At 37.0% G+C, this 24,316-nt stretch overlaps 1 protein-coding gene across 6 annotated transcripts in view; it reads right to left on the bottom strand.

Annotated features, from left to right (window-relative positions):
* Positions 1 to 10,224: 10,224 nt before the first annotated feature.
* FREM1 (FRAS1 related extracellular matrix 1) overlaps positions 10,225 to 24,316 on the bottom strand; it is a 256,761-nt gene continuing 242,669 nt past the window's right edge. For 4 of the 6 annotated variants that reach the window (XM_063649502.1, XM_063649501.1, XM_063649504.1 and 1 more), the window contains 8 exons: positions 23,265 to 23,414; positions 21,537 to 21,775; positions 20,778 to 20,825; positions 20,361 to 20,525; positions 20,020 to 20,148; positions 19,450 to 19,565; positions 13,204 to 13,289; positions 10,240 to 10,668 (listed from right to left, as the gene is read on the bottom strand). In XM_063649502.1, coding sequence (XP_063505572.1) covers positions 10,469 to 10,668; positions 13,204 to 13,289; positions 19,450 to 19,565; positions 20,020 to 20,148; positions 20,361 to 20,525; positions 20,778 to 20,825; positions 21,537 to 21,775; positions 23,265 to 23,414 — 1,133 coding nt within the window. In that variant the 3' untranslated portion in view covers positions 10,240 to 10,468. Of the gene's footprint in view, positions 10,669 to 13,203; positions 13,290 to 19,449; positions 19,566 to 20,019; positions 20,149 to 20,360; positions 20,526 to 20,777; positions 20,826 to 21,536; positions 21,776 to 23,264; positions 23,415 to 24,316 lie in introns of all 6 variants that reach the window. The other 2 variants (XM_054502066.2, XM_063649503.1) reach the window with 2 other exon arrangements.

Genomic DNA, 24,316 nt, shown 5'->3' with positions numbered 1-24,316 from the left:
AGATCATGCCGCTGCACTCTAGCCTGGGCGACAAAGGGAGACTTCATCTCAAAAAAAAAAAAAAAAAAAAAAGAAACAAAGAAAATTTAGGCAGGCGTCATTCCTGTACTAATCAGGGACTTTCAGGTAGAGCCAAATCGCAAAGACGTAGTGAACTGTATGCTTTATTTGTGCTAATTTTATTCAATAATAAATATTTGTTGAATTCAAGGAAGCACTGTAGACATGGTACAGTACATTTCTCTTATTTTTGAGTAGGTAATAAATACACATAGTAACAAAATTCAAATAACACACAAAAAAAATGCACAACGAAAGGTTGACCTTCCTCTGACTCCACCCCAGGCTGCCTGTCCTTGCCATGGAGAGAACCATTATTATCAGTTTCTTTATTCAATCTTTTAAAACTGTCACCCAAAGATACCAAAATGTGTGACCAGTGGAAAAAGACAAATATCAAATGGTGTAACTGCCGACAAAAAAAAATCCCCATTTCCACTTCAAGGCACTGATGCTTAGATTGTCTTTTAAAGATTAGATTATTCTGTTTGTAGTTTCAGTGCTCTCACTGTCCTCTGTTCAAAACACCCCCCAACACCATTGAGAAGCAGTTTGCTGTATTTTGGGTATTTTGTTTTTTGCATCTGAAGATGTATCTACTACTGTGCACAAGTCATGGACAATATCTACATGTGTCTAATCAGCTCCCTGCCAAGACTGCAGAGAGGGCACCTGCAAATCTGAGAATTAGGCCAAGGCATCCTGAGCTGTCCCTCACCGTGTGCCCCACCTTCCTACCTGTCCATGCATCTCCAATGCCTGTGCCTATACTTACAGCCAGTTCAGGATGCAGTCACTGATGCAACATCTCTGTCCTGCTCCTTCTTCCTCATCTTTAAAATTTACCTTGTCTGTTTTTCCTTTTGTAGAAAGCTGATCTCAGAGCTAAGTAATGTCAGTGGAAGTATCTCTGGACTTGAGGCCAAAAAAACGAAATCTGATTCCTCAATCTGCATTACAGCTTGTAAACTCTATGACATCAGGCACTTAACTTTATGTCCCTGAATGTCTGTAGAGGCAGTATTACTTGCCCTGTCTTCCTCATTTAGTCCACGGTCTTTCTTTTCACCCTGAATCTTACTATCATCCTGGGTGACTTCAGTGTCCATGTGGTTGGGTTTGACCATTAGCATTCCATCAGTATCCCATGGAAGTCCCATTCAATACCCTGCCTGAAATCTGACTGCTCTCATGCCAATTGGCCTCCCTACCCCCATTACATTCTGACTCCTGTTACTGTCAAGAACAGCTCTACCTCTAAACTGTGAATTCACATTCCACGCTCTCATAATAAAATTGTGTTGTTTCAGTTCCTACAGCATCTGTCCCCTACTTTATCTCTATCATAGTACTACCACCATTGTCATGAAATAATTTTTGACTGAACATTTGTTTAACGTCTGCCTCCACTTCAGATTTTTTTTTTTTTTTTGAGACGGAGTCTCACTCTGTGGCCCAGGCTGGAGTGCAGCGGTGCAATCTCGGCTCACTGCAAGCTCCACCTCCTGGGTTCATACCATTTTCCTGCCTCAGCCTCCGGAGTAGTTGGGACTACAGGCGCCCGCCACCACGCCCGGCTAATTTTTTTGTATTTTTAGTAGAGACGAGTTTTCACCGTGTTAGCGAGGATGGTTTTGATCTCCTGACCTTGTGATCCGCCCGTCTTGGCCTCCCAAAGTGCTGGGATTACAGGCGTGAGCCACCGTGCCCGACCCATATTTTAATGTCCATAAAAGTAGGGTCTTTTTAGTCATCAGCTCAGGCTGTAGCACAGTCTTTCACATAGTAAATGCCCTAAAATATTCATTTAATAATAAATGAATTATGTAATTAATTGATTAACATATATAAATTCTTTGTCTTCATTTTCTTCCCTTTCCCGCTTTAATTCCATGGTCCATCACTTCAAACTTTTGCAATATTTTCCCTAGTCCCTTTTTTATTCTCTCACACCCATCTAACAAAAGTCCAACACCGGGCCCGGGCGTGGTGACTCACGCCTGTAATCCCAGCACTTTGGGAGGCCGAGGGAGGCGGATCACCTGAGTTCAGGACTTCGAGACCAGCCTGGCCAACTTGGTGAAACCCTGTCTCTACTAAAAATGCAAAAATTAGCCAGGCACAGTGGAACCCACCTGTAATCCCGGCCACTCAGGAGGGTGAGGCATGAGAATCGCTTGAGCCCAGGAGGCAGAGGCTGCAGTGAGCTGAGATTGTGCTACTGCACTCCAGCCTGTGCGACAAGGCGAGACTGTCTAAAACAACAACAACAGCAACAACAAAAAGTACAACCCTGAAAACACCCAGCTGTTCATCTTCCCTGGGCCCACGCCTGAGATAGGGAATGCTTTCAGAGACACAGACGAAATGGGCAAAAACGGATTCTATACAAATTTCCTTCTGTCTCAACGGAACCCTCAACTCTGCTCAGCAATCCTTCTCATTCTTCTACTCAACTCACTTTTCATTTTCCATGTGGGTTAGTGAAAATCTTCTCTAATTATCTAAAACCTTTGACTGCTCTGCCTCTTTCATCGTTTTTGATAAATGACCCCTTTTTCTGCAGAGAAAGATAGAACCTATCAGATAAGTGAGTCTCCTTACATTTGACCATCAAACCACACCAGTTCGTTTCTCCTTTCCACACTGCTGTTGGAATCACATCCTTTCCAACCAACTTTACTCCATAGTCTACCCTGAATTGTCAAACTTTTGCACTCCACTGGATGCTTTTATATAATGTTTGATCATTTCAAATTTTCTTGATTCCATAGAAGTTTTCAGGTTCTGTACTTCAGTGTTGTCTTCTGCCTTTTCCAGTCAAATATTGGCAAGCTTTGTCACAACCCAACCTCTACTTTCTCACATCCACTTCTGGATTTACAAGAGAGACATCTCCTCCATGTTACTGAGATGTATTTGGGACTCTGAAAAGCCAAGTTCCTTCTTGATTCGGCCATTCAGTGATTCCTCGGGCTTGTCTTAATTTGGGTACATGCATATCTTTCTAACAAGGAAGAGAGGCTCCTCAAGGGCAGGGATTATGTTTGCTGGAGACTACATTGTCAGCAGCTTTGAGAAAAGGGATTTTGTTTAACGCATTTTTCTGTTTCTTTTCCATTCCTGGTCCCTCAGTCTACATTTAGGAGGTGAACGGATGTTTGTTTTGACATACTGAGTCCAATAAAAATGCAAAAGGAAACTTCTGACATAGGCCCTTGTTGCGTTTTACTTTCTAAGAAGTATCGCTTTGTCCTGGAGAACTTATACTTAATTCTCTGTGTTTAGATTCTATTTTAAAATCAAATTTCCATGGAATCTGGGACTAAACCATTCTTCATTTCCCAGCCTGGCCACAGTCTCAGAGCAGGCCTTTGAACATTGTCACACCAGCCACAGTTCCCAGGCATGTCTCCCCTGAAGGATAATCACACTCCTAAAAAAGGTAATTCATGCCAGAGGACTATACGTCTGTTGGGTAACTTTATGCAGCTTGTAAATTGTTTTACTCCAGTTGGAGCATGGGGGTGGTGTATCACCAACAGAAATGAGTGTAGGGGGCATCTGTCTGAAAACTGTTCCCCCACTGGCCACCTTGCCAGTTTCTGCTTATACAATGCAGGCAGCTTGGGGGAACCATATTGTCCCTATAAGCTCGTAACACATGGACAAATGATTAAAAACACATGGAAAACAGTTCCACAGCTAAGCTAAAATTCAGATGGGAATGGAAAATCAACTTGCAAAGCTTTCAACTGACTCAGGGCCAAATGTAGGACAGAATGTGAGGCGAAGTTGCCAAAAGAGAGGAAAGTTGGGGAAAAAAGCAAGTCATGGATAGGAAACCTAAAACAATGACGCCTTGTATTGACAACGCTTCTCTAAGGCTCTCCAAGAGTAGTACAAAATTCAACTCTTTGGAAATATTAAGACCTTCATTTTGTGAAAGAGTTTAGACAGATTTATATTTTCTACCCTCTATAAACAAGAGTTGGCTTGACTATCTTGGCAACACCTAGGCAGAAACATAATCTTAAGTATCTTAAGTAAGTGACATAAATATTAAAAGATTACACATTTTTCCTCCGAGGTGTGGGAATTAAGTAACAAGGTGGCATGAGGCAAACTGTGAAAAATTGTGACAATAAAATGAAAAGCAAAGCACAACTTTCCAGTCAGGGTTTGCCTTCTGTTGTACCTGATGCTGGGCCCAGGTTTGCCATCAAGCTGGCAGGCCTTAGTCACATTTGCAAAAGTTCAACTTGGTTCAAATCTTAAACTCTAAGAAGCCTGTTTTTTGTGTCTAGTCACTAAAATGACCTCAGTGATTCTACTGGGTAGGAAATCTATAAGCAAGAAAATAATTTACTGGGAGCCAATCCCTGCTGGGCCATTCTGTGTAGCTTCTGCCCTGAATCCTTACTCACTCCCACATACACTGAACCACATTTCTCTCGGATGAGCACCACTTAGACCTTCAAGTGTTGATTTGGGGCATGATTTGCAAACAGTCCTCCTCAATATATGCAACAAATGTGTTCTTTCAATGCTCAATGTAAAAGGAAATGTTGAAAATATGGCTCCATGGAGGAGCTATGCTCTTTGGGCAATAGAAAATATCACCCAAGTCCAATCCATTAACAAAGCAAATAGGATCATCCTTTCTGTCATGTGAAAAACTATTCCCTAATTTATCTCTCTTTAGAATGAGATTTGTATATCATTGATCACATCTGAAAGCAAGACGTCTTGGGGTTTTAGAAAGGACTCCTTTAGTCATCTGGATTCCTCCAAGAACTGAAAACACATGTTGAACACAAATGTCCTAGCACACAGGAAAGTTCTCACTTGTGATATGGCAACTTAAAACCCTAATTCTCCCACCCCCAGCTCCTCCTTCCTGCTGGGGTTGGTTACTGGTGAAAACAAGCACTGCTTGAAGTTGTCACCCTATTCCAAGTGTGGTCAATACTATTCCATTGTAGTCAAAAAACATATTTCGTATGACTTGAATCCTTTAACATTTATGGAGACTTATTTTATGTCCCAGAATATGGTCTGCCTAGTAAATATGTCATGTGCACTTGAAAATAATGTACATTCTGCTGTTGTTGGCTAGAATATGCTATAAATTTCAATTAAGTTAACTTTGTTAATAGTGTCCATGCTTCTGTACTCTGATTTTTCTGTCTACTTATTCCCTCAATTATTGAGAAAGAGGTATTGACATTTCTGACTGTAAGTATAGATTTATCTATTTCTCTTTGAAGTTCTACCACATTTTGCTTCATGCATTTTAAAACTTTGTTATTAGTAGGTCAGGCACAGTGGCTCACACCTGTAATCCCAGCACTTTGGGAGGCCAAGGTGGGCGCATCACCTGAGGTCAGGAGTTCACCAGCCTGGCCAACATGGTGAAACCCTGTGTCTTCTAAAAATACAAAAATTAGCCAGGCATGGTGGTGGGTGCCTGTAATCCCAGCTACTCAGGGGGCTGAGGCAGAAGAATCGCTTGAACCCGGGAGGCAGAGGTTGCAGTGAGCCAAGACCATGCCACTGTATTCCAGCCTGGGGCAACAAGAGCAAAACTCCATCTCAGAAAAACAAACAACAAACAAACACACACACAAACAAAACTTTATTAGTACATAAATGTTTATAATTATTATGTCCTCTTGATGTATTGACCTACTGACCCACTAACATTATGAAATAAGCTTCTTTATTCTTGGCAATATTCTTTGCTCTAAAATTTGCTGTGTCTGGTATTAATCTATCCATTTCAGCTTTCTTTTGATGAGTTTTAGTATGGTATATCTTTTTCCATTCTTTTACTTTGTGTTTATTTACATTTAAAGTATGTTCCTTGCAGGCAGCATATAGCTGAATTCAAACTTTTTTTTTTTTTTTTTTTTCTGTAGGATAAGTTGAGATTGACTGCTTTTGGAAAGCAAAAATACACATGGGGATAGAAGTGAAAGGTGAACTCATACGTCATTGCTTGGAAAAAGTGTTGGGGGTTACCATGAGGCCTTTAATGGAAGTGTTGGTTGATTTTTGTTCCTTTCTGTCTTAAGATAAACTAAACTTTATCGCCTAACAGAATATAAGACCTATAAAAACTCCTCAAAATGAAGTTATATGTGTAAGTTATGAGGATAGTATATTCATTTCCCGCACAATCCTGTTCTAAAGGCTTGTAAAATTAATTTTGAGAAAATCATAGTGTTCTGCACATTACAGACATCCAGACACACTTTGCCATTAGTAATAGTCCCCCTGTGATTGATAGAAAGGAGAGGAAGATCAATAAAACAGTACCATAAATTTAAAATATGTCAAATCAGCATTTTGTTCCCTTTAACTAACTACATAAACAAATAAACAAAAACCCGGGTGAGACATGGGGCAAAGACTGAGTAATGTATCTTGGATAAGCAAGAGAAACATATAGCTACATCAACCCATTTATAGCTTTTTAAAATAAAATTTATATGGTGATTTTAATCACATTTTTATTGGATACACTTCACATAAAATTTACCATTTAAAACAGTATACTTCAGTGGTTTTTAGTATATCCACTGTTTCTGCAACAATTACCACTACAACTATTATAACTCCAGAATATTTCCATCATCTCAAAAAGAAACCCTGTACCTATTGGCAGTTAGTCCCAATCCTCCTTCCCCCACCTGGAAATCACTAATCTATTTTCTGTCTTTATAGATTTGTCTATTCTGAACATTTCATATAAATGGAATCACAAAATATGTGACCCTTTGTGTCTGCCTTTTGCTTATGATAGTGTTTTCAAGTATATGGTGAATTTTATTATACTCGTCATTCAAAGACGAGTATATTTTACTTGAATATAATAAAACTATCTGCTCAGAATGCTAATAGATATGCGGAATAATTAGAAGAGATTCAGCCTAAAATGTGGAAGACCTCAGTTCTAGTGCTGATTTCTTCACACAGTAACTTTCTCTGTTGTAACATAAGAGTATTAAGTAAGATGATATCAAAGGTATCTCTCTTTAATTTCTGTTATTCTAGGAATCCTTAAGATATAGAGACATGTACTCATCATTTTGGAAAAAGTAATTGTTACAAAATCAATTAACTAGACATAAAAACTTTAGTTCCTAACTTGATTGTGGAGACAGAAAATTTGGGACAGCTGCTATCAATAACACTTTGACCTGATTAAAAGTTAGGAAGTTAATATCAGTTTCTTAATCAAGAAAGAAATATAACAAAATTCAGCCTGAGCTGTTTGTATCTGTGTGTTTCCCTTCAATTAGGAAAAGGGATAATGTAATCACTGATTTCCACTGTGACTTCCTTCGTGATAAAAAGCTTGAGGTGTAAAAAGCTATTATAAATTTGCATATATATGCTATGCTTTTATACTTCTGTTTTTATCTTATTCCCTACAATATCTCCAGTATCTGGAACAATGTCAGTTGCATGGTTGGCATGCTATGTTCAATATTTGTCAAATGAATGGTGGTTGGATGTATGGACACATGGAAGCGATACAATGAAAGGCTGGTTTGACCAGTAAAGATAAAAAACATGTTGACTTTTCTCCTCCATCCCTTGCTAAATAGAATCACTAAAATCTAAAACCCATGTGCCCCCAGGAATAAGATAAAATGTTAAAAGCTAAAGTGTCTCAGAACTTAAAACAAGTTTACTAATTTTGCTACAACACTAGATGCAGTACATTTAATATGCTGCTTTGTTGCAGAAATTAATCAGCACCAGTTTATGGTTTACATTATACAGAACCATAATGCAAATTAAAATATGTGCATATCTTTTTGGTTGTATTAAAAATAAACAAAAACAGAAATCAAATGAATGTCACCTGGTTCATTTTCACTTCTTGGAAGGAGATGAAATGATTATCGTATGTTGCTTAAGTTTATTTTTAGCAAATAGATGCTATGTTTTTGTTAAAGACCAAACAATCAGAAGATTCTGAAAAGCTAGACACTATTGAGCTGGACTGATGCCCCTGGATACAGTGGGCCTTTTCCTGAGGTGGTATTGAAGTTTGGGGAGAAAAGCTGGGTACAATTCAGGTCCTTCTTGATGCTTTCCTTCCTAGCTACCATCAGTTCCCATCCCCTTCTGTTCAACCCTTCTCACCTCTCTCTCCTGTAATCTCTCATTCCCATTCTATCCATTACTCCAATTCCTTCCTTCCCACTCCCATCAGAAACTATCAATCAAGGCAGAGGGAACCTTGACAATCATTTACTTCTTTTCCCCCTGAGTCAAAGCTCAATTGTAAGAATAAAATGAAGGTTGTGATGAATACCTCCCATCACCCAAACTTGCCTGAATTTCTATTTTTATCTTCTTAAAATGACTTGGATTTTCCAATTTGATTAATGCTTTCATGATCAGGAATATTTTAAAATATTCTTGTATCATTTCTAATTGTTATAAAAATCAAAACACTCTTTATGCTAACATTTGCAATTAGTTCAGTATCATTTATCATTTATATTGCAGAAATGTGTAATAAATCTGCCATGCTGACAAGGTTCTACATAGTTGACATAGTTCTAGATTTCCAGTTTTAGATGGTTTATACAGTTTTAGAGTTCCAGTGGAAGGAGTGGCCCTTGAATCCCTCATTTCCCAAACTTCTACTTCCTTCCTAGGACTTAACCCTTTAGGTAAACAGCTATTTTTTCTTTAGCCCAAATCTCACATTTCCACACTGCAAGAAGCCTGTGGACCAGAAGGAATTTGACAGGAGCTGGTAAGAGGACAGGTGTGGTATCTTTTGGTTAAACACCAGAAACTGCTTGTGTTTCACAGAGAACCTGTACATTATGCCAATCTGCAGCCCACCTGTGACATCTCAGGTAAGGACCCTCTGACACTACAATTATGTTTAGATTTAAGTAATAGGCAGAATGTCTGGATCACATTCCAATCTCTCTTTGTAAATGTTTCTATTAATTACAACCTTGATAAATGAACTGAAATAAAAAAAGCTTGCCATGTTTTTATATCCCAGAAACTGAACTGACTTTCTTCAAGCAGTTTTAGTGTCTACAACATTCAAGGTATTTTTATAATAAAACCAGCACCAGAGCTCTAGCCTACTTGATAACCCCATTTTGATTCTGAAGTTACATTGGTGCTCATAGAGCAAGTGACATTTGGCACAACCATATTTCTCAGTGACTATGAAAAGAGAAAAACTTTAAATAAATGTTTCAGACATAAGTTCTAATTTCCTATAACTGTTAAACCTTGATTTCAGAAGAGAGTTCTGGTAAGGCTGCAACAAACTTCATTGTTACAAAAATGTTCCACTCTGCTGAGATTATAAATTAATAAGGTACCTTTCCATTACAGAATCTAGTTAACACGGCATTTCTGCAAATATTAAAGATTTAAGGGTGGCTCAAAATTCCTCAAAATCCTTTCCGAGAATGTAGGCATTCAGGGGCTCTGTTTTCAGTATTATTTTTCTCTGTTTATCAGCACAGCTCATCAGGACACTTCTGAGGAAGCAGTATTTTTCTTCCATATGTCAACCATCATTCATATATACTCTTTATCCCAAATGTCCTTGAGAAATGTTTGTCAGTACAATAAACACAGAGGAAGAGATTATGTTACTTGAAATTTCTCATGACTCTGTAAGGCTGGGGAAACCCAGTCATTAGCTTTGGGATGGTACAATGCCAACATTCAAATTGGAAAGGGAGATCTGTTTCATGAATAGTGATGAGTAGAACTCTGAAGTACAGGCAGCCCCCCGAATTCTTACCTGAACTAGAGCTTTGTAGATGAGCCTCCACCTACAAGATTCTTTCATCTAAAGTCTTTCTTTTTCATCATAGAAAATTCTCTTTTTCAACCCCAGCCTCTAATCTTAGATTTCACAATTAAAGGGCTCCAAAGGGACAACTTTGCAGTTCAACTTTGGTTTAATGAACTAGTAGAGTTAGCTTCACTCAGACTAAAGTGGTAGGAGCACCTATGATACATATTTCAGAATAAATTCATTAGAGGTAATGGGACCAAAACCTTTTTTTAAAAAAAAATCCAAGGGCCATGAGACTGGTGCTCCCTGAGATTTGGAATGGGGTAAGGGTGAGGGTCTTCTGGAATAAACAAATCTTACACTTTATAATACTGCTGGCATTTATTTTAAAAGGTATTGAGATACAAAAATTGTATCTTATCTTATAAAAAATATGTATTTATCAATCTTTCTGGCACTATTAAAAATGTTCCATTTTCACTAGACAGAATCACAAAGGTATACCCGCTCAACCATAACAATTTGTTTTCTATGGAGCAATATTCACAGATCCTGTGAATAAATAGGTGACAAATTCCAGGTGGCCACCTCTAGGGTCTGTTATATTTAGAGTTTTCTGGAACACACATAATTATGAGGTTTGGCTCTCCTACAGTCTTTTGTTTGCCATTTCCCTTGTCTTTGAACCAAAACACAGCTCTTTCCAAGCTTGGAGCGTTGAGAGGGCCCTCTTCTCCCATTGGTGAAGGCAACAGGTTCACCACCGATCCACTCCCAGTGGCCAGCACGCGCTTGGTCATTCAAACCTGATGTGAACCAAAAGAATGTGCCAATTACTTTTATTGAATTTATACTTAGATATCATATTGCTGTTGCTCTAAGCTCAGTTATCACATGCAAGTGTGGGCCCAGGTTCTAAAACAAGGGATAGGAACTTGGAATACTCTAAGACACAAAGGGTCAAACAAATCCCAGTCCAGTTCTAGCTCTACCACTTACTTGCTAGATGAGCATCTTTGGGCAGGTTACTTAACCTCTCTGAGTTTTAGTTTCCTCATCTAAGAAATGGGCATAAAAATAGTACATCTAGGGTTATTTTAAGGATTAAAAAAGATAATGCATGTAAAGCTCTTGGCATATATAAGTGTTTAATAAATGGCAGCTATTATTATTATTTATATCATCCTACGTGCAGAACTCCTATCACAGGGAAACAGATATGCTCTTGCCTATTTTCCTTCTTCCTCATTATTTAAATGTCCCGGTTTTCATATTTGAAAGTAGCTTACTATGTATTGAGTCTGGAGCTTAAGATGTTTCATTCTGCTACAATTCCAATAAAAAGCAGATTTTCTCAACTTGCCTCTCTACCTCCACTGGCAAATTTTGCAAATTACACTCAAATGTTGTAAAGCTTCTGTAATATTTTCTTAAGCATTCCCCTACTCACTCTCTTTCATAATAGAAATAAAAAAGAAAAAAATGAGAAAGGAACTCTCTGCCATAGCATGATCTGACATTCCCCAAATCAAATTTGACCATGAAAACAGTCCTAGATACATAACATTTTACCTTCCCCCAACTGATTTTCAGTCAGTATTTTTGGGTGGAATCAAATGAAATACTTTTGGTTAGGAATGCCCTCCCTGAATTATTGATTAGATGACATTATGCCTAAGCATATTGTAAGGACAGAGCCTTGCAATGAGTCATTATGGATGTAGAGAAAACTTATCCTCCAGCTTGTCTCTTAATACTCAGTTCATTTCAGAATTTAGGGACCCACTGAGTACCGCAGAAATATTAAAAAGCCAAGAGAGGGAACTGTATACAATGCCTTTAAAGAGAAGCAGTGGGGATACTGACTTCGATGTGCCCTGAAAATTCTGTTTCTAAAGTGGTTTAAAAGATTTGTTATTTGGCTGGGCATGGTGGCTCATGCCTGCAATTCCAGCATTTTGGGAGACCAGGGTGGGTGGATCACCTGAGGTCAGGAGTTCGAGACCAGCACGGCCAACATGGTGAAACCCCGTCTCTACTAAAAATACAAAAATTAGCCAGGTGTGGTAGCAGGCACCTGTAATCCCAGCTACTCCCTCAGGTGGCTGAGGGAGAAGAATTGCTTGAACCCAGGGGGCAGAAGTTGCAGTGAGCCAAGATTGTACCACTGTACTCCAGCCTGGGCGACAGAGTCAGATTCTGTCTCAAAAAAAAAAAAAAAAAAAAAAAAAGATTTATTATTGTTAAAACTGTAGAAAATATTAAGACTTCAGAAAAGAAGGAATAAAATTAAAATCACCTATATTTATTATTATTATTATTATTTGAGACAGGGTCTTGCTCTGTTGCCTAGGCTGGAGTGCAGTGGCAAAATCACGGCTCACTGCAGCCTCAACTTCCTAGCCTCAAGCACTCCTTCCACCTCAGCCTCCCAAGTAGTTTGGACTACTATTAGCTGCCACCATGCCTGGCTAATTTTTAAATTTTTCATAGAGACAAGGTCTCACTATGTTGCCTAGGCTCATCTCGAACTCCTGGGCTCAAGCAATCCTCCAGCCTTGGTCTCTCAAAGTCTTAGGATTACAGGCATGAGCCATCGTACCCAGCCTACCTATAATTCTTGACTGGAGGTAAGTCATTTCTAATTATTTGATATATTCATATCATGTAATATATATGTATAATATATACATATTCATATATATGTATATATTCCCATATGTAAATATTATATATATTTATATATACAAATATAATATATATTTATATTTATACATACACCACATGCATATAATTGTTTTTATTCTAAATTATTTCATACTTTATATTGATGTGGACCCTGCATTTTTACTTTGCACTTTGCCATAAATGGAATACACTTTACATTTTATATGTAATATAATGTGCATCCAACATATATTTGTTAAATGAATTAATAAACGTAAGGCAATTTTTCATGTCTTTATTATTTAATGGCTTGCAAAAGCATTAAATCTTACATATTCCTTCATGTGGCTATACTATAATTTATTTAACCATTCTTCAGTTATAGCAATTGCTAATTTTTTACTTTTAGAAATGTTATTGCATTGAATTCTCTTGCCTGTCAATCTGACCACATCCCTATTTATTTCTTTGGGACAGATGCCTAAAAATGAAAGTATTGTGTCAAAAAAAAGGTTTAAGATGAGTTTTAAAAGATAAATGGCTAGATCCATTGGTTGCCGATTATTGTAAACCACTATCATTTAACCCACGGAAGGGAGTAGCAGGGTGGTGGTGCCTGTTTGTTTCATGTCCTTGCCTCCCTCCTCAGTGCAGCCTCCCTCCCAGATACTTGCCTATCCAAAAGGACTTTCTCCCACCAATGTCCCAGAGCCACCGCATGTGCTGCCTGGAGAATACAGTTACAAGGTTGCCCAGGTATCTACATGCAAATGAAAATGAGAGTATCAGCAACAAGCAGTTAACATTTCTGCTGATACAAAATGCATAACAGAAATAAGAGTAAGTTTAAAATACACAAAAAAGTATGTATTTAAAAAGAACTTTCTAAGATTTTAATAGTGCAGTTTTATTTAAAAAGTGTCTGCAGGGTGGGGGTAGGTGACATCAAAGAAACTGATGGTTTATTATAATATCTGGGCTTTACAGCATAAAACATCAATAGGTTTTAAAACATAAACAATAGGTTTCAAACATCTTTTTGGAAAATCAACAACTGCCTACTTATAACAATTACTTATTTAATGACAAAATACTATTCTTCTCATAAGTGTATTTCTAGCTGGTATAAATTTGGCAAATACCAAGTTAATTTGATGAGTAAGGTAACCCAAACTAATTATTTAGATAAAATTACTTCAGGTTTAAATTTGGAGCTTAGTGTGTTTAGCCAAATAAACATATTATTATGACTTCTTCATTATACTCAGTGAAACGAGTATAGCCCCAACTGTCAAACCTTCATATAATGCATAGAAATTAAAGTGCTTGTTTTTACAAACATATGTAAAATATTTTTCACAAAACAGAATTTTTTATAAATTATTTTTGCAGCTAGCTGAATTATTCCTAGAAGCAATATTTGATTGTGCCTAATTCCCCAGCAGTGCTCATTAAAACCTCTTTAAAAATGCTTTCAGTAGAAAGCCACTAAGTAATTCTTTCTTTCTTCTTTAAAAATAAAAAAACAGAAAGTTTCATACAAGAAACAAATATATCATGTATACACGTATCATAACATTACATTGTACCCTACAAATACATACAATTATTGTCAATTAAACATAAAATTAAATTTTAAAAAATAATTTTAAACATTTAAAAAATCAAACAAGGAAAAAAATTAAATCACCATGATCTTTTTGCCTGGTTAATATCCATTGATACGAAAAGAAAAGCAGGAAACAAAATTAGCAACACATTAGATTAGATAGTGTTGAATTTAATTTTATTTATTTTGCCTATGTCTTTTCAAAATTCAGATCTATTTCTCTGCTTTTCCAGACTAGATATGGTGAACATAATTTGTCTATTTTTAAATGATTTCCCTCTACTAATAATAGTACTTTGCTGCTGTCTGATGCAATGATGATTTCTAGGCCTTCTTAGATATATAAGGCTCTTTGCCCTTCCACTGAATGGCCTTAGACCGCTGGATTGGGTTTTGTGACTTGGCTCTGACCTCATTATCGACTCTCAGCTCCTGTCTGACAGTTACAGCAGGTATGATGAGGCATCTCCTCTCCTCCCCTCCCCATCACATCCAACATGGTTATTCTAATGCGCTGTAGGCTTAGAACACACAATATGAAACTTGTGTTAAATATAAGCTGAGGGAAGGCTTGAGGGACTGTCCCAGTCACTATGACATTTTGTACAGAGCATAAGAGACCAGGGTTCCACTTCCTGATTACCCCTTAATTCCCTGCATGAATTCCCTAATTCTCTTACTGAACTAATTCGCTTACTGAAACTCCCTAACTTTGCAGCCTCAACTTCAGCATCAGGATATAACAGGTTTTATTCAAGGATATTTAACATCTTCTCTAGCTTGAAGATTCCTGAAGCTATCTTTAAAACAAACTTGGTAAAATCCATTTTAGCCGCTCAAGTACAATTTCGGTTTTCTTTTTGACTCTCCAAAAAGCAAGAAGTTCCAAAAGAGTGAGATGAGAAGATAGCTCTGCTTCAAGATAGGTAAAATGTTAAGAGCATAGTTATTCACAAAAGAAACATTTAGGTATTCATATGTTTATTATTTTATAAAAATATCACTCCTTTTATTTTATGCTCACATACATGTAAAATGTGGTGGGTATTATCTGTATAGGTGTATATATGGATATAAAATTATAAATAGGTACACATACACAAATATTTGTAGTATAGAATTAGAAACAGAAGCTTTAATTTTTCTGGTTGTATGAATAAACGTCTACTTCTCTGAAAATTTTTGATTAAGTATAGGTAGACTTCAGGGTAACTCTAAGGATAGGCCAGCAGGGGTTCCAGACACTCCTGTGGGAAAACAAAATGGCTTCATAGATAATGCTCTATAATAATAGAATTACCAAATGTACAATGACTGCCTGAGGAAATGAGCAGATGAGATTACAATATGTAAATTCAAGAAGTGCATAATCTAGGAGTCTGGCTCCTTTGACTTAGAAAAATAATAAAACACCACTGGGGAGGAAAGAAGACTGGAGATAAAGATTAAGTTGAGTTAGCAATCTGGTTAGGGACAAAGGATAAAGCAAAATTTGCTGTCCTTATGGAAATATGGGTGTTGTGAATGACCCTCTGTAAAGGACTTTCAGAAATATTTGTTAAATGAATGAATCTATAAACCAGGAATTTGATCATACCTTAGGTTTGCATTGAAAGGTTAGTTTGATTCAAATCCAAAGGAAACTTAGGGTCCATAATTTAATAAAAATCTTAATATGTGTTTGCAGTGAGAGAAAAACAATTATTAACACATAATTTTGAAAATCTACTTTGGGTTACCTCAACACATAGTTAAAATAGACATACTTGTCAGTACATCTATGATGAGAAAACTGCTATACTTAGGGGACCTGTTTTAGAGGTATAAAGATGAAAAACTAAATTCTATCTCTTTCATTTACTTCCTTGTATGCCTGTGAGCAAGTGATTTTGCTTCCTGGAACCTCTTTTTAAAATAAATCTGTAAACTGTAGATAAGAGAAGTGATGGAAGGATCAACTAAGCTAATACATGTGAAACAATTTCATATACTATAAATATAAAAGTAAGACATTATTGACAAGGAGGCATGTAGAACTACAGTCAGGCTAATATAAAAGGGTCATGGGTGAAGATGCTTAAAACCAAGCTGCAGATGAAATCTTAGATTAAGTGCATGAGAAAGTATCTATGCTTTTAAATTAATTTAGGCCTTAAGTTTATTATTGTGGTGATCGAATGGTACAGTATTCATAGATACATGAAGAACTCATTGCTACCCACCAATAGAACCTATTCACAATTATTAATAGTTGGAACAATAAAATGAAAACAAAAGATGATGGGAGACTGATGTAGGTTTGTCAACATGAGGGCATCGACAATGTTATAAGTTGCTATTATTTCATAAAAAGTGGTTTTTGACAATAAAAAGCTAGACTATTATAATCTCAGAATAAAGAACAGTCCTTTAAAAAAACACACTTGGCAATGTGACATCACCATCTATGACTGAATGGAAAGATATTTCTCAATATATACTGTCCTTATTTTTCTCATACATTAAGAACCAATGAAAGCTTCATTATAGACCAGTTACTTGCATTGTCCTTTAAGAACCATTGGAAGATGAACAAAAGATTGCTTCGAAACTTCAAGGTGGGAAGTTCTGTTCTGTTCATCTACATTTTATCAACAAATCCCAGCAACCATTTAATCTTGATAACTTTGGCTGGAGTATAACTACTCCTTCCCTTAATTTTGTAAGCAGGGACACCATAGTATTCTCCCTTTTGTTGCATACTGCAATCTTCTTCTTGCTAGCTTAGATAGCTTTTGATCAACATCAAAGCCCTTTCCTCAAGGAGAAAAAAAGATCAATACCACTACTTCTACTGGAGCTTTCAATGCATTAAGACAAACTAAATGACATCTAGTTAAGATGTCATTTTTAACATCTTAACCATCTTAATGATGGAAGAATGTCTTATTTGTTCTTTAACATGTAGCACTAAGGAAATATATGTATTTAAAGCAATTATTATTTGTGAAAATTTTAATATTTTATCTTATTTGATACCACCAACTTATCAACAAAAAAACCCTGAAAGCCACTGATTAACCTCTCTGGTGACTCTACTAACAGTTAGAACATGAAATACACCAACGAAGAAAAAGGTGGTTTCACCAGTTTTTAAACACACTTTTAAAACATTTTATTAGCTTTTAAAAAAATCTAGGTATAATTTACATATAATAAAATGAATAGATTTTTAAATATTCAATTTGATGAGTTTTGCCAATTGTATATACATCCATTCAATAACCACTTAGAATAAGACATTGAACACTTCTCTTACTTTAGAACGTTACCTCGTGCTATTTTCTAGTCATTCCACAATCTTACCAGAGATAACAATTTTTTATTTCTAACAACATAGATTAGATTCTCTTGTTTATATAAATGCAATCATATAATAAGTATTCTTTTGTGTAGGGCTGCTTTCTCTCTACGTTCCATTTTTGATTTATCTACATTGCTGGAGGTTTCAGTAGTTTATTCCATCGCTTATAAAATAATTTATCAAAAATTTATTCTCTTGCTGATGGAGAAAAATTAAGTATTTCTAAACATCAATAACAAAAAACAAATGACCCAAATTAGTATTATTATGAATAAAGTTATTATACAATATTTTTATGAAGCTTTTTTAGTATATATTTTTATTTCTTTTGGTTAAATACCTAGGAGTAGAATATGTTAGGTCATAGGGTAGAATATGTTAGGTCATAGGGTAGATGCATATAACTTTATAAGAAACTGTAAGACAGTTCTACAAAGTGATTGTACCATTTTACACTTCCACCAACAACACATGAGAATTCTATTTACTCTACATCTTTATCAACATGTGGTATTGTCCACCATGGAATACTATGCAGCCATAAAAAAGAACAAGATTATGTCCTTTGCAGGGACATGGATGGAGCTGGGGGTCATTATCTGTAGGAAACTAATGCAGGAACAGAAAACCAAATGCTGCATGTTCTCATAAGTGAGAGCTAAATGATGAGAACACATGGACACATAGAGGGGAACAACGCACACTGGGGTCTATTGGAGTGTGGAAGGTGGGGGGGGAAGATGATCACGAAAAATAACTAATGAGTAATAGGCTTAATACCTGGATGTTGAAATAATCTGTACAACAAACCCCATGACATACATTTACCCAGGTAACAAGCCTGCACATTTACCCCTGAACTTAAAATAAAAGTTTAAAAATTAAAAACAAATTTGGATTGTCATATTTATACTTTTAACTATTCTAGTAGGTGTAAAGTGGTATTTCATTGTGGTTTTCATTTTCATTTACCTAATATCTAATGGTTTTGAGCACCTTTTCATTTATTTATTGACCAACTGGACATCTACTCTTGCGAAGACTCCAAATCATTTACTACTACTGTTTGCATCGTCATTTTGTCATTGATTTGTTGAAGTTGTTTGTATTTTCTGAGTTTAAGACCTTTATCAGATTTATGATTTGAGAACAGCTTTTCCTGAATATGGTTTGCTCTTTCATTTTCTTAATGGCGTCTTTAGATGTGTATAACTTTTTAAATTTTATGAAGTACAAGATCAGATCAATTATAACCAGAGACTTCCCTAGTCTCAATTTCCAGCCATGGGGCATATTAGTCTAATTGTGTTGTTTAGATAATATCCAGATTGGCAAACAAAAAGGAGGGTCAGGGATAGGTACATACGTACATATGCATTTTTAAAGTCCTTCTGGACTACATACATTGGTTGTCATTCTCTGACCATAAGTCAACCTTTATTGAATGTTCTGTTACCCAGTGAGCCTTTGTCTTACTTGCCCAGCTTTATAATCATTGCTATATAATCGCATTGCTAGAGGCCCGATGCTATAAGGCTTTTCATTACTATATACTTTCAATTAAATGGGCAGGAATTCTTATCACATAAAAAAAGAAACTGCAATGCTGCTGACTCAGAAAATCTCCTTCTGATTTCCTCACAAAGACTGAGATAGGAAAAGAAAATAAAAGAAAAAGAAACATGGCAATGGTGCAGCTTTAACAGAAAAGAGCTCAGTCAAATATTAGGTTGGTGCAAAAGTAATGGCAAAAACTGCAATTACTTTTGCACCAACCAAATACATTATCAAGGCCCATCACAAATCCATTCTGAATTAGGGAACTCCCTCGGGGCTCCTAAAACAAAGCCAGGCAGATATTAGGCACTCAATACTTGTTGAATGAATGAAGCAGCTCTCTGCTTCCATGAGAAAATAGAGAAATAGAGAAAAGAAAACATCAATCAAATGTGCAATAGGGTGCCTTACTGTTCCCTGCAAGCTTGGGCAGCCGCATTCCAGGTGCCTTTCTGCTCTGTGATCAAGATGTGACAGTAGCCTGAGTGCTGGTGCCACCCGGCTGGACAGGATTTGTCTTCCACATCCTGAAAAACAGTTGTCTGTGTTCATATCATAACGGTCTTTACAATCTGGAGTCGGTTCAGCATAAGGAGTCCTACGAGTTCCCTAACTTCAGTCAAGTAGTTTCGTTACCACAAAGGGAGTCAGCCCTAATCCCAATTCTCCATCTTGAGAAATGCAATGGCTTCTTACAGAAAACACTACCACAGTCAGCAACGTTTCAATGTTACAACTTTGACATTCTGATAACTGAACATAACAAGTAAACATCTTCTTAAACGGTATTGATTTAACTAACGTATTTTGTGATTTTTAAAAGCCACTTTGGGCCATTTTTTCCTCTTGGCCTTCAAGTTGTAACAATGGCAGGAAGATGTAGCATGGGTTGAGTCATGCACCAGATCGTTCCCCTTTATTAGCTTATCATAGGGCACATTGCGAATAAAGGTGCAAGCGGCTGCTCAGCCTGTCTCCTACCTTGGTTTGGGGACTCCAGGCTTTCCAGGCAATCCCATTGCACTGATACAGCTTCTGGATGCCTTCTTCAAAATGGAAGAGTCCCTTTAATTCCAGAGTGCAGTTCTTTGGAAATGAGGGCAACTGGTCCTTTGGGAAGGAAAGGCAATTTAGCAATTTAGAATTGGCTTAAGGAAAGTTGCTCACACATTCACCTCCTTTGGCTCTTCATTTGTTGGGAAGCACTTGTGTTGGGTAAACTATCCCCCCAACCTTGGAGGCTATTTTGTGAATTAAGTGTGTTTATGGCCCAGCAAACAACTTGTTATAAGGTGAGTAAGAAGGAACAAAGATTTTCATACCTGTCTGGGGAAGTGTGAGTCAGTTGTGGATTCCACCTTATCTGCTTGAGGCAGTTCTGCCACTTTGATTGTCTTTTGTGGCTGACTAATGATGGATACTTTGGCCTTCCTTTTGTGAGTTGGGAAACTGTCATCCTCCAGTTTCAAGGAAACTATCCCATGATACTTGAGGAAACCAACAATCAACAACAATAAGGAAAAAACAAACATCAAAATAGCAAACAAAAAAATGAGCAATTCAAAAATTCAGTCAAAGCAAAAAGGTAAGAGGATTTGTTTCTCTGAACACCCAAGCGTCTAATTTCAAAACAATTTTTTGAGAGAAATGTATAAATATAAAAAATATAAAATAATAGCTTCATTAAATACTTGCATCCATAAATATAAGAAATTTAGCAATTCTGTGCCTACACTTACATTATAGATGATGTCTGTTCCATTTCTATAAACAGAGGACGGACGGACCTGAAATTGACAGAGAACAAAATATGAACAGAATTGGATTGACTAATAACTAGTAATAGGGTAAAACCACCAAGTAAGATCTTGCTAATGTCTGAACAATTACAAAACATATGTATCTTAAGATTTTCCATGCCCAAATCATTGGAATTTCAAAAATCACTAGGCCTAATCAGAATTTGTGATTGTTGTGTGGATTCACACATATACAGTTCCAGTCAGGGAAAAAATACATCTTTATTTTTTGGTATATCTATAATACACAGGTCCAAGAACACACACACACACACACACACACACACACACACACACACACACTCACACACACATGCGTGCACATATGAGAGTATGCAATGGTTAGAATGCTGTGTTAATGAGGTCAAAGCCATGGCTTCCACACCCAATTGCATCATTTCATCTCACTCTATTTCAGGGTCATGGACCATTCCCTATTTGTCTTGGTCACAAAAGGAATCAAAGCAGAAATCATATGGATGAATCAGCATATCTATCACCTCAGTACAATTAAAGAAGCAAGGCAGCCTCAAGATCTTTGCATACAGAAGGCACTGCATAACTGTGCAAGGAACCATGGCCCCCACTCACTATGAGAATCAAAACAGCTTCTTCAGTGTTTCAGAATACTTATTAACATCTTCTGATCCTTTTAATATGTATTTTGCACATCATTTCCCAGAAGGTCCCCATCCTTACTGTTTTGCCATTCCCACGGGTCCTAAGCTTCCTTTGAGAAAGATCTGTAGAATCAAAGCCCTGCAGGGTGTCTCCCCTGGTGACTGCTAGCTGCATGGAAGATGGAAGAGGTCTTCTTTCCAGATGAAAGGAACCAGAAGTGGTGGATGAGGAAGACCCTGGGGGCAGCAGACGCCAAATGCCCTTCTCCCATGTGCTGTGCTTGCTTTGGTTGGAGGAATATGAAGGATGGCATTGTCCTGGAGGCATGCAAGATGGCAGGCGGTCAGTTCATTTTACACAAGCAGATAAGGTATCACATTGACACAGCTCCTGGAGCAGCTTGTCATTAAACCTAGATGGATGGTTTTCCCACCAGATGTTCCCTTTTTGCCATTTGCCAGAAACTCCTTTACTCTTCATCAGTTTACATCCAGGAAAGCTGTGCCCGTCTGCACATCTATTGAGTGATTATAAAGTCATGAAATCAATTTCATAAACCCCAAATGAAAATCACTGTTATGATTTTATTATCATATCATATACTGGGGGGAAAGTCTCACTTCTCTTATTATAGTATTCCCCAATATAAAAGTTTATTCACTGATCAAGCATTATTCCACAAGAACTTTAAAGTAATCATTTCCTAGAGGTAGAAACTGGAATTGTTTAAAGATGTCATAGAATTAAATAGTATTTATAAAACTTTTCTCTTAGTTGCTACAGAACAAAGACCCAGTAAATCTTAATAGAGCGGCTCCTATTGGAAACCTCACCAATTAGTATTTCTGGGAAGGCATAAAAAATTTGAGGGCAAAACCCTTGTCTGGGTATTTTATATTTCATATATAAGGTGTGTATATCATGTATTTTGTGTACTTCATGTGACCAGAAAATTCTACTGGAAAAGAAATAAATTTGGTGAGGAAAGGTAGTGGGGAGAGATGTTGTGGAAACAAGGATATTATAAAGAAAAGAGGGAAGGTCCCATTTTTTTTATAGAGTAAGAAAGAGAAGAGAAGATAATAGATTCCAGGCAAGAAAAAAAATATGGACCATAGGGCATGACTGGTATAAAAATGGGAGTGTAAGATTGAGTGTGGTACGAACACTTGTCAAATGCTAAAAAGACAAATAACTAAAAGGCATTTGGCGGAAAAAAATCAGAGCACCAAAGAGTCTGGCTGGTCTTTATTTTGTTTAGTTCACAGGTTGTTCTTTAGCATAGACAATCCAGGACCTGTTTGGCGCTGCCATCCAAAGTCATTCATTAATATTCTCCAGCTGCTCCCAAATTCCCAAGCCAGCTGCATCTTTCACATCTATTTTTCTCCAATTCCTTCCTCTCTTAGAATTTTCCTGGTCACACTACAGTGGGGGCTCAGATTTTAGGCATTAAGAGTGCTCTTTAACAGAGAAAGATAATTACAGCTCTACAGACTCTGGGGAAAATAATTGTCGATAGATTCTCACCAACACTGTTGCCCCCTCGGTGAGAACAACAAACGGGTAGGAAAAAAACAACTACGGCACTGACTTGTTGCTTTTCTCAAGTGATCGTTCTTAGCAGGAGGAAAACCACATGAAGCAGAAACCAGAATAAAGGGCCTACATCACGACTGAGGGTGCTTTCTTGACAAGAAATTAAGCATTTTGATTTGAAGGTGTTATCAAGCACATTGGCTGTTGAAGGCAAGAGCTACAGCGCCAGGACCGCTCCTGATTTCAAGATGAGGATCAAAAGAATACCTCCTTTTGAGTCCAAAATTTTCACTGCAGCTTTTGTCTTTGTGCCAAGAACTGCATTCACAGGGGAGTTCAGAATTACTTCAAAGACCTCATCATCTTCCTCTAATCCGTCATAGGTAATTGCTATATTCCACATCTTAGTTGACATTCCTACAAGAAGTAAACATTTTAATTACTCTTTAATTGCTATTTCAATCACCTAGGTGTCAGAGAAATATATTAATTAACATGTCTACAGCTAGACTGCAGTAGCCCGAGTGAGCTATTGTACTGCTACCAACTCACTGAAGTCCTGCTGTTCTCCCAAATAACATGAAAAGACCACATTTGTTCCTGGACAATGATGATTCCGTTTAAATGCAAACACTGTAACAAAAAAGTAAGCTGCAGTATGCAAGGGATAAAAAAGAATGGTTATTAGATGAGATCCAAGACTTAATTATTTTCCCAACCTGTCCCTTCTCTTCTTAAGAATAAATAAGTATTGCAATCTCAAAATCTTAATAGTTTAAAAAATCTTAAGCTGTTGATGCAGACAGAAGTGATTATTGGATGGTACTTCATGCTATTCATGGAACCCTTGAAATGATTGATTTCTTAATCATTTCTAAAGACAGCTGCCTGCATCGGCTTCCCCACTTCCTGAGATCTTTCTAGCCCACAAATGCTTTTTCTGATGATGTAATACTCAGTAGTTTGATATCCTCCTAGAGAGAATTTATGGGCTGGGGGTTCTAGAAATAAAGCCAATTTTTTCCCTCTTTCTGGCTGCCTCTATTCATGAAGTTACAGTCAAGCTTGGTTCACAGTAACTTTGTGAACTTAATATTATACAAAACAGTTTTGACATTACAAACATATCCCAGCCATCCTGTCAACACCAAGATTGGAAACAAAGCAACCCCAGATACACAAAATATTAAGACTGCAAGAAGAAACTTCTGAGATGATCTCATCCTGACCAGTTTCTATGATGTGGAGCATAGGATATCCCCTGAGTTTATTTAGAAGAACAAGTGGTGGAAGGAAGTAAAGGGAATACTTTTAAGTGG

Source organism: Pongo pygmaeus, chromosome 13 (assembly GCF_028885625.2).
Source record: "Pongo pygmaeus isolate AG05252 chromosome 13, NHGRI_mPonPyg2-v2.0_pri, whole genome shotgun sequence".
Taxonomy (NCBI): Eukaryota; Metazoa; Chordata; class Mammalia; order Primates; family Hominidae; genus Pongo; species Pongo pygmaeus.
The sequence above is the reverse complement of the archived record's forward strand: the minus strand, read 5'-3'. Positions and strand labels throughout refer to the sequence as shown.